This window comes from Balaenoptera physalus, assembly GCF_965194825.1.
Source record: "Balaenoptera physalus genome assembly, chromosome: 13".
NCBI classification, from domain to species: Eukaryota; Metazoa; Chordata; class Mammalia; order Artiodactyla; family Balaenopteridae; genus Balaenoptera; species Balaenoptera physalus.
This window is the reverse complement of record NC_138892.1, coordinates 38,716,330-38,731,366: the sequence shown is the minus strand read 5'-3', so window position 1 is coordinate 38,731,366 and position 15,037 is coordinate 38,716,330. Positions and strand designations below refer to the sequence as shown.

General features: G+C 38.5%; 1 protein-coding gene across 6 annotated transcripts in view; it reads right to left on the bottom strand.

Moving 5' to 3' along the window:
• LIN7A (lin-7 homolog A, crumbs cell polarity complex component) overlaps nt 1-15,037 on the bottom strand; it is a 318,473-nt gene that overhangs the window by 110,528 nt on the left and 192,908 nt on the right. For all 6 annotated transcript variants that reach the window (XM_082419003.1, XM_082419004.1, XM_082419000.1 and 3 more), the window contains one exon: nt 3,082-3,300. In XM_082419003.1, the coding sequence (XP_082275129.1) occupies nt 3,082-3,300 (219 nt within the window). The remainder of the gene's footprint in view (nt 1-3,081; nt 3,301-15,037) is intronic.

Below are 15,037 nucleotides of genomic sequence, written 5' to 3'. Positions count from 1 at the left end.
GTATATTCTTCCTGATTAACAAAGATGGAAGTTAGGGAAAAAGACAACTGAGATTCACTTCAGAAGTTTAAAATTAAAAGTAGGCATAAGACACGTTTTCCACACACTACTTGCATTCAACCTATTTTCCATCTGTATGCACCACTGACCATTGCTAGTTACTTAATAACTTCTACCATCTCAGACAAAATATTATTTCTAATTTATAGAACAGAAGTTACATTTCATGTGATAAATAGTAAGACAATATCTGACAAGTATTTTTGCTTTACCTGGTCTTTGCTTGACTTGTCAAACTTAAAAAAAAAAAAATCAGAGATCTGTTCAAAGTAAATAGTTTCAGATCTCTTCTCAAAAGCAACCACAGTATGAGTTAGCAAGTGTAACAAATCCCATTTAATCCTTAAAAAATCTAATTAATTAAAAGTTGAACAAGAGCTAATGTAGGTCTCTTTGACTGAATCCACCATAAAATCCATGGATGACATGACTGAGTTGTACCTTGCTTGTACTTGAAATGGTCACTACAGTTTCATCTCAAGGGTCCATGATCCTGTGTACTACAAGTGCTGTCTTGGCAGGCATAGATATAAATTTCATGTTCACTTAAACAGAGCTTTACCATATCCTGTGCAAGAAATAAACATGGTTTTAAATGCCTTTTATTAAAAATGTTACTCTTCGATAATGAAACAGTAGGAAATTCTCAAGTGATTTAATGAAGACTGATGGAACAGAGAAATGGAATTGAGTATACGGCCCAGCAGTATTTATGGCCAAGTTGTATCCTTCCAAAGATGACTGAATGAGCATAAATACTGGAAGCTTTTAGTAAGACCTCAGAAGTCGGAATGGCAACATACTTCTTTTAAAACACTTTAAAACAATTTTACTATGGGCCAGTGTGGTAAAACAATTTAGGAGAATTGGTACATGTCTGTATTATTGAGAATGGAAGAAAAAATGAGTTCAGGAAAAGAGTGTCAATGTTTGACTGAAGAATACTGGATTGTTATTATTAGCAAAAAGACCTTTGCAAGAATTCTGAAAGTACAAATGTGAAGTACCTTTATGTTTGAAACGGATTAGAGAGAAGAAGGATACGGACAAAATGACTTGTCTGTATGCATCCAAATCATTCCGTCATCCCAGTCCAAACCACCATATCTCTTGCCTGGACTCCTATATAATAGTCTCCTAATTGGTCTCTGTCTTTACTCTTACCCTGCAATAATCTATTCTCCCCATAGCAGCCAGAGCGATTTTTTTAACACATAAATCATGGCACTCTTTTGCTTAAAAACCTTCAGTGGTTTCCACTGCAATAACATCTAACTTCCCTAAGCAGTTTAAAAAGCTCTCTATAACCTGGCCCCCATCTATCTAACTGTCCTTCTCACTCTTTATTGCCTAACTACCTCAGCTTTCTTTCTATTCCTCAAACGTCAAATAGGCTCACATCTGCCTCAGAGCTACCGTACTGGCTATTTCCTCCTCTTCTTTTGCTCATTTCCTGGCTTCGCATTGTCATTCAACCTCAGCTTAAATGTCACCTCCTTGGAGGGGTCTTCCCTGATCACCTCACAGAAGGTCATCGCCTAGCCAGTCTCTATCAAAGCACACTCTTTTAACTCTATATTTTTTATCTACTTGTTAATTAACTATCTCCTCCAACCGGAATGTAAACACCATGACAGCAAGGATTTTGCTCTGCTCATGCTGTTTCTACAGCCCATTGAACAGTGCCTGGCCCATCACGGTAACAAATAAATGTTTATTGTTAAATAAATGTAGTTTTTAGAATGGAATGTCATTTTAGATAAAGACACCAAACTGTGATATATATATAACAAAACTAGCAGGCTATAAAAGAAAGATAGTTGAATCCCCAGAACTCTCTGAGAATAAATCCCATACTCTTTTTACTTCCCCATGCAGCTTCTTTTCATGAGTGGCACAAAAAAGTTGAAAATCTCTTCTCAAATCCAGCGTGTGCAAATAGTAATCTGATATTGAATGAGTTAAAACCACCATTACCCATTGTCATCTTTCCAAGAACGTTTGAACCTCATTTCAAATACACATTTGCAGACATCATAGCGTAGAGGTATATAACAATATGAACTGTCTCTTCCAAAGGATAGCAAGGAAAATTTATATAACTCCAGAATTTCTAATGTTGGCAGATGAAATACTTGGCAAAATAAGAAGGGAAAATAATTCTATGCCACTTGTAAGTGTGGTTGTGGGGAATCCACTGAAGCTATTGCAGCTTCATATCATTCATCTAAAAAAATGGTGTTTTAGTGATACTTACTGTGAAGGGTTTTTTGAGGATTAGGAATAACATGTGAGAAGAGCCTAGCACATAACAGGCACTTCAGAGATGGTGATTCTCACTCTTAACATTTTTTCTTGAATTTTCTCCTTTTTTTTTTTTTTTTGAATTTTCTTAAAAACATGTAGCAAAACCTGATTTAGCATTCTTTGTCACAAAGTGGAATTCAGAAAAAGGCAGGTGTACCTTAGACACATTTTAAGTGAGCACCCAGAGAGAATTTCAGAATCTCTCAGAGCATAAACGCTGGCAGGTCCCTACTTCATTCTTTTCAGTGGAGCAGTTTTCTAGTAAACCGTTTCAGTATTCTAAAGGGGATCTTCCCCGCATCAGTACTATACGGTTTAGTCTGTACACTGTGCAAAGGCAACTGGCCAAGGAGGTGAGGGGGGCTGGGCTCTAGCCCACACTCTTGTCATATAGCCATGTGCCTGAGGATCTGGGTTTGCACAGAGGCTGCATTTTTGTAATTTGTATAAAGGCATCATATAGTGTATACCTGGCCCTCCTAAAGAATATCATTTTTCAAAAATATCTTACATTGGCAGGGAATATGGCTGAATGACACATAAAGTAAGCAACTGTCTTGTTTATATTTTCTGAGGTCATTTTTTTTTATTTGTTTGATTTTGTTTGGATTATTAAATCTAGTAATTATGTTGAGCTGTCTAAGAAATTATATTTAAAAAAACAAAAAAAAACATGTAAGGGACTCTCCTTGTATAGAAGAAGGCATCTCTTACCTATGACATGTGGTTTTGCTGTGTTTGTTGCTGCCGCTGCTGTTGCTGTTGTTGAATTAGCAATTGTTGCTGCTGCCGGCGCCGGGCTGTCCGTAGCTTTTCAAAGCGAGCCTCCATTTCTTCCAAGACTTTCGGGGTGTATCGGACCACCAGCTTGACGCTGTCCTTAGCAGCCTTGAGTAGTTCCACAGCTTTCTCATGGTGTTCTCCTTCCACACTCTGAAAAGACAGTGACATTTCTTAAAGGGGAGAGTTTCCATGTTCTTTTCTCGAGAGCCAAATGTGAAATTAATATCATAGTACAATCTTAGTCTGAAATTTCAAGAAGATATGGCAAATGAGATGTATTGCCATTGTTATTATTTATTACATTTGTAGCTGAACCATGGGCAGGTTAGGCTGCACTAGGGTACAGGATGGATTGAATGGAGGTTCAAGTTAGGAGGGTGAGAAACAGTGAAGAACTAAACGATAACACTAACATTTAGAATGGAATTTCTAAATTTCACCTGGAAGAGTAAATGCACTAGTCTGGACACTTCAGAAAAAATTTAAAAAGAGTAACGAATGGGGACTTTGCCTATCTGATATTAACATTTATTAAGAATCTACAATGCTTAAAGCAGTGTCTTATTGGTGTAGTAAGGAACAGCAGAATGAAACAGAGTCTAGGAGTAGATCCATCATATATAAATCTTGATTGTATGATAAATGTGAAATTTGGACCAAAGGGGAAAAGGATTGTTAAATAATGATGCTGAAACAACTAAAATAAAGCACAGGTCAGTGTTCATCATCTTGCAATGCAAAAGGAATTCTTAAGTAAAAATACCAAGAAAACCCCCCACAAAAATCAGATTTAAAAATGGTCAGTTTCTATGTTTCACACACCATGAAAGGTCAAATAACAAACTATAAAAAATATTTTCAATACACGACAGTCAATTTGTTAATATTCTTCAAATGAAGAGCTCTTACAAGTCAGTAAAGATCTAAGCAAAATAGGCAAGAGAATTTATGGACAAATAATAATTTTTAAAATGCCCAATAAACCTATGAAAAAATGTCCAAGATCCCTAATAATTAAAGAAATATAGATGAAAAAATATTTCATTTTTTAATTAAAAAATGGTAAAGATGTATTTTTAAATATGGTGTATTGACAAGGATGTAGGGAAAAGGTACTCATATACTGTTAATAATATAACACAAACTGGTACAGTTTTTCTGGAGGGCACTATTGTTATGCATTGGATAAACCCTTTATAAATGAAGATTTTTACTTTCAGGAAAATTTACTAAGGATATAATCAGATATGCACACATACCTATAAGATAGATGTGATGTGACAGAAAGCAAAAAATAAATCAATTCTTGGCTTTTGAGTTTCAGAAATACTCTTTGAATGTCATGGCACAGACAGTAGTTGGGGAAACTATGTTTACTATAAGTAAACTCAAAGAGGCTCCTCCCAACCCTTTTAAGGTTTCTCCAGGTTGGGATTAGGGAGTAGTAAAAGAGAAGAAAAGTTGTAATCAGACATAATAGAACCCTGAGAAAAGGAGGCAGTCCTTCCCTTTCAGCTGACCCCCAGGGTAGATGACATAACTCCTATTTTATAGGATCCAAGCGCAAAGGCCTTTTTTACTTGCTTCCTGGGTAAAGCTCGGGGGAGAAACGTGTGTGGTGTGACAGATAGGGACCGAAATAGGCTTAAACACTGCCAGAATACTGAAGAGTGGCACTGAAGTGGCAGAGAAGGCCACCCAAAATTGGTTGAGATTACATTTTCACAAGCCAAGGAGAAGGGGGGCTAAAATGAATATTATCTTGAGTTACAAAAAATAATTTGCATTTCAAGCACACAAATTATATCTTGAGATTCCTAATTACGACTATTATACAGATTTGGAGACTTAAGAATTGTGTTCCATTCTGTCATTTGCTTCAGCGAGGTGGATGTGGACTGCAGAAAAAAAAGGCTTTGAACTTAGCAATGAGATAGCCATTGGTGGCCTTCAGTCATTTGTCTGAAAACCAGGCAGATGCTAGGCGTTTAAGAAATGACTGTGGAGAGCCCTGGAGGCAACTTATATAACCACTCCTCTGCCAAGTCTGGGTTAAATAGAGAGCAAGGGGTTATAAATAGCTGTTGAGCGGAGTGAATTTTTATCTGTGGCTGAAGCCTAGGAAAATAGGCTTATTCACTGATTAATTTATTCCTTTAATTATTCACCCAGTCATTGACTTGGACACTCAACAGATGTTTATTAAGCATTTATTTTACCAGTCATGTTCTACTAAGTTCTCTGGAAGAACATGGGCAGGGGAAAACTTTGACAATTATGTACAACATAAACTCTGTTTTCAGTGTGCTTGTAATTTCTTTGTAATTTGCCCCAAGGTGAATTGTTAATGTATTAACAATTAATGTATGGAATTCTCCTTTAAAAGGAAAACTGGGTGATTTGCTTGTTCATACCCTTCTCTCTAGTTTCTTTTCTAATATTAAAACTTACATGTTTATATGTTTTAATAACAATGGTTCACCCGTTTTCTAGGCCAGATGATTAGTCTCCAGACTTCTTTTTGGCTTTTGTTCTATTTGCTTTCATTTAATAGGCTTGGAAATTCTAGGCCGGACCTTTGGAGGCCCATTATCCCAGTTTAGGCACTCTGCCTACTATTTAGAGTTGCCACAGGAGGGCTGTGGGACTAATACATGGGACCATCAGGCTCTCGCCATAGAGAATGGCTGAGAAACACGGCTGATGTGCCGTACTCAGACCTGCAGAACTGGCAGGGTTACCTCTCTCACCCCCAGCGCTGCTCTCCCCAGTAAGTTAGCAACTGATAAAAAGCAGACTCCACGGTCTTTGAATCCAGAATTTTGCCTCAATGTTCTATCTTTGGTTTAGACGGTGACTCATATTCTTTCGGGCTCGGCAGAGTTAACAGGTCTCCTGGTCTGACTCTATCTTTTCACTCTGTCTTTCCCACCAGGGCACAGAACCCACATGGGATCTGGGCAGAGTGTCACACTTCTTCATTTCTACTACTAAAAATGCTGTGTTAAAAATAATACAAATTATATGATTAAGCAGTATAGTAGAAACTAAGAGGTAACTCAGATGTGAAGAAATATAAGCATGTTTATAAGACTATCATTTGAAACACTCAATAACTTTGTTTTTGAAATTGTTTTCAGAAAAATCTTGAGGATTATTCTGGGTGGCTCTCTTTTTCCACTGGCTTTGCCTACTTTATAAATACTTTGGGGGGCACATGTTTGTCTTCTTAAGCTATAATTGATCTCTGGAGTGCTTTTAGTCCTTCAGTATAACTTTTTAATAAGAATAAGGCAGTTTTCTCTCCTTTCTTTCCCTTTTAAAGTAAGAACAAAAAAGCAGACAACCTTTCCATGGAGTTCCTGTTCCATGCATAAAAAAAGCTATCTGATCAGTTAAGGTATACACGCTGAGGAACAAACACCTGTCAGCAGGTATTCCCTTAGCCCTGAAAGTTTATCATTTATTCCTACTTTTGACTTAGTCTCTCTCACTCTTAATGAAACTATGCTTCATTTCAAGCTAAATATTTAAAACATGTTTTGAAATATAATAGTTTATTTGTAAACAGTTAAGCTTTCTATTACAGATATATGTATGTGTATACACACACACACAAACACATCCTCCTGATTCAGGAATTGTCCTTTATAACAATTAGCTCAGTTTGAGCAGTCACTGAAAACCTGTAACACCAGCTTTTCACATAGGATGAAAACGTGGCCCTTATGTGATTTGAGGAGACCAAGGAAAACTTCCAATTTCAAAGTGAAATTCCCTCCTCTATTAAAAAACCCTGAATTTTATACTTCCCATAAGAGCTTTCTATACTTTCTAAAAGAAATTCTGTAGTTTTAGATTTCATCCTCTTGCTTTAAGAGTTTATTGTACCTATTGCAATTTGAGGAAGTCATTAGCATGGATTAATTTAACAAGGCTTTCCAACAGACATCTGGTAAAAGTTGGATGTCATTAAGGAGGTGAGGGGTGGTGAGGAAGGCATGGGGGTATACTAGGTATCCAGGAAATTTAGACCAAAGAGAAGTGGTCTGAAAAAAGAAAAGCCCCTAAAGAGAAATATTACCTACTCCATAGTAGTGCCTAATCTGGCCATGAGCCTTTACCAAAGTAAATTAAAATGCACAGGAAGAATGGACATTACCATCCTGAAAATATTTCTTTCCCCTGCTAAATTTTTAAAAAACACACATAGAAATCAAAATGAAAAGCAGAGTTCAAGTGGTTTTATTAATGTTACCATTTCCAAATGCATAAATACAAACTAATAAAATACTAAACTGAAGAAAAACCATAAGAACTGGATCTTCTAAAATGTTAATATATAAAGGAATATATTTTCATTCAGGAAGCTGGGAAAAATGATCTCAGTAAATAACCAGATGCATACTTGTTTCATTAGTAATCTCATGCAGGAGTAGTAAGCTCCGGGAAATTTTAAAGTTAGTTACTTTGATGCAAATTTGGCAAGTCAGTGGCTGATAAATGAACCAACTTTTAAACATTGTTGCATTCTGATTTTTCAGTAGTTTTTTTTTTCCCCCCACACAATGTGAGTTATCAAAATGGCTGCTATTTCTTGGTACACTCAATATCTTGGTTGATTAAGAATTCCCTCTAATAAGAGAGAACTTTGGATTACACTGCATACATGAATTTGCTCACAATATGTGCTCTCTCCCCTGTTATAGAAAAACCAGTTGTTAAATTTTGACCTTGGCTAGACCTCAGATGGAAGAGATGCCTGCCCTGGAAAGGGATCTCAATATCTGTGCACAATCAGTTGCCCAATGGCCCATGCCCAGGTCTTCATGTTCATGTGGTTCTTTCTCTGTGTGGACTACATGGACATAATCCTGACCCAGCTTGCTGATAAGTTGCTTAAACACTTTGTTGTTGGGGGCTTCCCTGGTGGCGCAGTGGTTGAGAGTCTGCCTGCCAATGCAGGGGACACGGGTTCGAGCCCTGGTCTGGGAAGATCCCACATGCCGCGGAGCAACTAGGCCCGTGAGCCACAATTACTGAGCCTGCGCGTCTGGAGCCTGTGCTCCGCAACAAGAGAGGCCGCGATAGTGAGAGGCCCGCGCGCCGCGATGAAGAGTGGTCCCCGCTTGCCACAATTAGAGAAAGCCCTCGCACAGAAACGAAGACCCAACACAGCCATAAATAAATAAATAAATAAATAAAAATAAGGTGAATTTCTAAAAAAAAAAAAAAAACACACTTTGTTGGATAACCGAGAGTTGGCTGTACCTCTCAGTTATTGTAGGAATATCTATAGCCAGGTTTATGCATAGGCTCCTAAATGCATCAGTCATTCTTTTGGATTAAGGACCAAATAATGTTATCAGGAAATAAAATGATATCAAGGATATTGAGTTATGATATGTTAGTACAATATTAAGTAGCTCACAAACTCAGAACATCATACCTGCAAAGGTCCTTAGAAGCAACCTCGTTTATCTCCTTGCACCTTAATACATAAGGAAATAAAGACCAAGAGTGGCTGTGACTTGGTCCATTTTATAAATTTGTTAGTTGCAGTGCTGGATTAGAACTCATTATTCTTGATGACTGCTCTTTCAACAACCTCATTCTGCTTTTTTAGATTAACTAATTCAGATAATGGTGGGTCGGTTTTTACATGATGTGAAAGGATAGAAACTAATGACAAGGATAAGATGTGTCAACTCCTAGCTCTAAAGTGTATGAGTTGGCCAGTGAAGAAGCAGAATAAGACTATATGCTCACTATTAGTGGGTTATTATTCTCAACTTTGAAAAGGCCCAATATAGCCAAAGACAGACCTACTCCTTTCCCACAAAGGTAACTGTGACTGATCATTTTGTTCTTACGATAGTTTTGCTTTTAGTCCATGAAGGTGTTTTGATATTATTTTAAGAGTGTGTGTGTCTATACATAATAAATGTGGGTGTGTGTGTGGGGGTGTGTGTGTGTATACTCCAACATTCATTCAGGACTTACTGAGTGCAAGGCACTGTTAGCTGCTTTGTAATGGAGAGGTAATGGAGAGCTTAAGAAATTTGTCCCAAGTCCCCAGCTAGTCAGTGGAACAGATGGAACTTAACTGAGATCTGTTTCCAGAGACTAGGCTCTTACCTACTAATCCATAGCCTTAAATAAGATAATAAAGAGAAAGTAAATATCATATCAGTGGTTCTCCTATTCATGGGTATTTTCAGACCAGTTGTTCTTGAACCTGGATGTACACAGAAATCAAATTAAACACTTTTAAAATATAGAGACCTAGGCTGTATCCCAGAGTTGCCATATCAAGGTCCACAGCAATATGAGCTAGGAACATGTGACATTATAAAACTCTGATTCAGCCAGCCAGTCACTGATGTGCAGATTAGTGTTTAGACATAGCGCCCTGGACTATAACCACCTCAAATAGTAAATGCCATCTTAACAGTGTCTTTACTATGTTACTCCAGGAAAGAGGGCTGGATAAGTGAGGGAAATCTTACAATTTTGCCTTGGTGTAGCTCTGTAGTCAGCATTTTTGGTCATTAAAAAAAACCATATTGACTGGGTGTTTAATTCAGAATGGACTATCAAACAAAACTGAGTTATTTGTAGTGAGGTGGATGGACCTAGAGTCTGTCATACAGAGTGAAGTAAGTCAGAAAGAGAAAAACAAATACCGTATGCTAACACGTATATATGGAATCTAAAAAAAAAAAAAAACGGTTATGAAGAACCTAGGGGCAGGACAGGCAGGAATAAAGACGCAGACATAGAGAATGGAGTTGAGGACATGGGGAGGGGGAGGGGGAAGGGTAAGCTGGGATGAAGTGATAGAGTGGCATGGACATATATACACTACCAAATGTAAAACAGATAGCTAGTGGGAAGAAGCCGCATAGCACAAGGAGATCAGCTCGGTGCTTTGTGTCCACCTAGAGGGATGGGATAGGGAGGGTGGGAGGGAGATGCAAGAGGGAGGAGATATGGGGACATATGTATATGTATGGCTGATTCACTTTGTTATAAAGCAGAAACTCACACGCCACTGTAAAGCAATTATACTCCAATAAAGATGTTAAAAAAAAAAAAAAGAACTATCTCCACACGTTATAGGATGTATTCAGAAAAAATCCTTTATGACTCTTTGATCCTTTCCTTTTCTCAAATATGTTAATATCCTGTTCTAAATGTATTCTCCTTTCCTGAAGAAAAGTGGCAAGTATAAAAAGTATTACATTTATCCTCTGGAAAAAATATGCTAATTCTCTCCCATAGTACTTTGTTCCTGCCTAAATGCTAATATCTATTTCAGTGCACTGTAATTTATCAGTTTTCAACCATTCTGCTGTCACTAGACTGTCCGAGGGCAAGATGAGTCTCATTTATCTCTGTACCCAGCGTCTATTGTGTGCTCAGTAGTCAATGAATAAGCCATACACACACACACATTTATATATATGTATTTTTTTAACATCTTTATTGGAGTATAATTGCTTTACAATGGTGTGTTAGTTTCTGCTTTATAACAAAGTGAATCAGCTATACATATACATATATCCCCATATCTCCTCCCTCTTGTGTCTCCCTCCCACCCTCCCTATCCCACCCCTCCTCCCTATCCCACCCCTCTAGGTGGTCACAAAGCACCGAGCTGATCTCCCTGTGCTATGCGGCTGCTAAGGAGCCAGTAGTGCCCAAGTCTGAATTTGAGCTTCTTAACTTAGCAGCTTTGTGAGCTCAGACAAGCTGCTTAGCATCCCCACGCCTCAATTTTCTCATCTGTAAAAAGGGTATCATAGAGTATCTACTTTATAGAATCATTATGGGCATTACATTTATTGATAATATACACAAGGCACTTGGAAGAGCACCTGACACTTTAAAAGGGTCCAAAAAATGTGAGCTGTTTGTTGAACTGTTTCCTGGGTGATCATGTTACTGTAGGGCTTCAGGTGCTTAAGGACAATAACAGCAACAACAAAATATCATTTGCCTTTGGAATAGGTAGAAGTTTCTTTTATATTATCTAGGAAGCCAAAGAAAATTTATTTACTAAATTAATTATGTATGGAGTTTGTTGGAAGAAGGTTTAAAACTACTTAGGTAAATCAACTGCTTCTAATCACAGTCAAGTAATTTAGAAGCATCATTTCCATATATATGGTTGATATGCTAATTACAAATGATCATCATTTATTCATGAAAAACTGCTCTCTCAGTCCCTCCACAGTGTCACACTTTGTTAGGGAAAGGAAGAGTGTGCAGGAGATTCTCTTGATAGGAGCATGCATAATGTGAGCAAACTTGAGAGGGGAAAATCATCAAATAACCAAACACTACAAGAGAGCAAAGAGGTTAATGGGGAAAAAAAGTGTATATAATTACACACATTTTTATCCTGTGAGAGTAGTTATACATATAAAATTTTTTGAACCATGGAAGTAGAGAATGCAGAGCACTAGCAGTCGGCCCAGGGGCAGAAAACTTAAAGCGAGCAAAAGCTTGAAGAAAAAAATCAGCGCCAGACATCACAGATCTAACATTTGGTTGATCTGAGCCCACCTTTCAGATCCGGAGACTAAAACTGGAAACAAATACAGATACTACACATCAGTTGTAATGCTTTATAGTAACTCTGCTTAACCCTCAATGTTCTGGCAACAACAGGAGGAAAAAAAATTCCTGATGGTTGTTGGGATAAATACAACACACACATGCACACACATACATGTATATGTATAGATATACACTCAATAAACATATATGCACATGTACATACATGCACACACATATACACATACACATACATACAGCCATCTTCAAGAGTACAAATGTGGACACTAGACATCTGGAACCAGAACAAAGCTGTGCGGAAAAATATTCCTAGAAAATGAGATCTTTAAATCGGTCTGTTAATTTTTGAGTGGTAGGTTTCACCCGGGAAGTCAAGTTACAGGGAACACTTCCAATCATGATTCACACCGATTTGTGCTTCCAAAATATGTGCTCTGCCCACCCACACTCTCCCAAGCCATGACACTCTGTGACACTAAACCCCCCCAGGAGCAGAGCCTCTTGCAAATGTTCAGAAGCAGGAATATCAAAACTGCCGACTCTCAATATTTGCTTCCAGGTCTGGTTTGGCCCCCCTGGAGGGGGGTTGTGGAGGTGGTGATAACCTACCCACCAAGAATTACCTCCCTCATGCTCATACCTGCTGCTATTACAGCTCCACTTAAACATGCAGATACATCTCAGTCACTAAAATCTAGTGTGATTCCTAATCAAATCGTCAAACCAACCCTTAGTACAGCCGGTGTGACAGGGCAGAAAGGCCAGGGATTTGGATTAGGAGGATCCCGGTTTGAGTCGTAACAGATCACTGTCGAAGAGTGTGACCTTTGGAAAATGACCTCACCTCTTTGTGTCTCAGGTCTCAGATGGACACTGTCCTGGTTTTAGTACTGAAAGTCCCAGAAAATACCTCAGGCCTGGGCAAACCTAGACAGTTGGTCACTGATTAAGACGCAGGAAAATGTAAAGATTGAAGAATGCATAGTAGTGCTTGGTACATGATATATCTTCAGTAAATGTTTGTTTTTGCAGTAGCCCTTGTGGAATTTGAATTTTCAGTGGACATAGTGGGGAGCAATTTTATCAAAGAAGGATGGGTCTGTTGAACACCAAAGGGCAGCATGAGGAGAGGAAAGGGAAGGGAAGGAGGGATCTGAGTTAAGAGAAAGGTTTGGAAGAATAGGTTCGAGGGCAGGGGAGTCACTTTTGCTCACTCTGAAACCCTGCCAACACCCTAAAGACAGACCTAGTACCATGGAGCATTATCTCCTTTTGGTATTGTAGAATCCCAAGGCTGATGGAGCCTGGCTTAAATGGCAAAGCTAGTTTAGAAGGAGTATCCAGATTCAGGTGAGGCTTTTAAATTGATGGACCAGGCCTGCATACCTGGACACTGGTTGGATCCCCGAGGACAAATACCAAAGCCCATCCTTCAAATAGTCTCCACTGATTTTTATGGCAGGTGGGTTATGATGTGATGCAGACAGGACCAACACTGGAAGGTTCTTTGAAAGACTTTGCAACCTAGAAAAAGGCTTAGCCTATAGGAAGTTTTTGGGAAATCTCCTTTCACTAAGCGTGGCATACTTCATCCCATCTCCTCTCCCTAGATGTCAGCTTGTATTATGCTGCAATGACATCAGGATTCTGTCAACCAGAATAGTTTTCTTTTTTCCTTCAGTATCTTACTCTAGTGATCTCACAGAGACCATTGTTTTCTAAGGGGTATCAATGGAGACAATAACAGGTCTCTGAAATTATTCAACCAAACCCTTCAAAGGGTACCCTTTATTATTTAACCTGTCTTAGAATCCTAGAAGCCCTACTAATTATATAAAGCATAAAGGAGAAACACAACAAATCTAGGCAGAAGTTGTCTGAGTACAGAGCTGTCAAATGTGTTTCCTGCACAGTGTAAAGCAGCAGGGACTTTTATGTTGCTTTGTACCATGAATAATAAACAGTAATAATAGCTATAATGCTTAATTTAATTACAGAGACTCAAAATTACAGATGCCTTCTTGTAGGAGGAGGAGTGAAAATTTAAGGGATATTTCAGGTTTTACTGTCCAATATCTCACTGGCTCTACATATAAATGTCTTTTCCAATTAAAAGCACACCACAGAAAATTCTTTGGATTTGTCACCAGTGACTTATACTAAGGTTTTTCAGGTAATTCAACAAAATAAAACTGTACTTATTTTAAATGTTCTAACTGGCTCTAATCCCCAAAGATTCTTTTCACTGCTCCCCTCTGGCTCCTGCTATCACTAGCCACGCAGCCACCCAAACTAGGCATCCAGGGGATGTTGTTAACTCTCCCCTCAACCCACATCCAATTAACCACGGATGCTGGTTGATATTTATTCCCCATTCACCATCTCATCTCATCCTCTCCTCCCTCTTATTTCTTACCATTTTAAAACATCCTCTAGTTTCTCTCTTGTCTAAATTCTTCTCTGGATTCTAGCCTGAGTCACTTGGTCTTCCTGTGTTCTTGCTGACAATCTAGTGAAGGGCAGAAAGAACACATTTCTGGTAGACCCTGTCCTTGAAGGCAGGGACTGAGCTACCTTGATTGTTTCTTCCCAGGACCCAGCACAGTGCATAGTACCCACCCAATCTGGTGAGTGCTGGCTTTGAAGGATAGGCACAAAGATTACCAGCTGTATACTGTAGGGAAAGTTATTTCATTTCCTGAGCCTCAGTTCCCAACATGCAAAACAATGTGAATAACATTTCCTTTAAAGATGTCATTTAAAATTTAATGAACTACCCACGTAAAGTGCCAAGTGCTACACCTGGCCCACAGAATGCACCCAATAAATGAGGGTCCCCTTACCCCATGAATATTTCCCCATTTTCTAAAAATGAAAATAAAAATATCCTGTGGCATGCAAAGCACTTCCATCACACAGGGAGGTCCAACTCTATTTCCTTATATTCAGCTTCAACATATAAGCACCATGCTTTTGATTTTACCACATATTTTCATGTTTCCGTAATCTCTCAGTTTTACTTCCTCAGACTAGATGGTTCTTCCTCCTTCTCCTGTCTTAGGAAACCTCCACTCATCATTCAAAGTCCATTCCAAATAGCACTTATTCTCTATAGAGTATGTTATTTTCTTGCTCAAAATTCAGTGTAAACACCTTACAATGGCCTGTAAGGACCTTTACTCTCCACTCCCAGCTGGCCTCCCCAACTCCACCTTCTAAGACTCTCCCCCTCATTCAAACCCCAAATTACACTGGAGTTCTTTTTTGTATTATACATGCCTGGTTCATTCCTGCCAGGATTTTG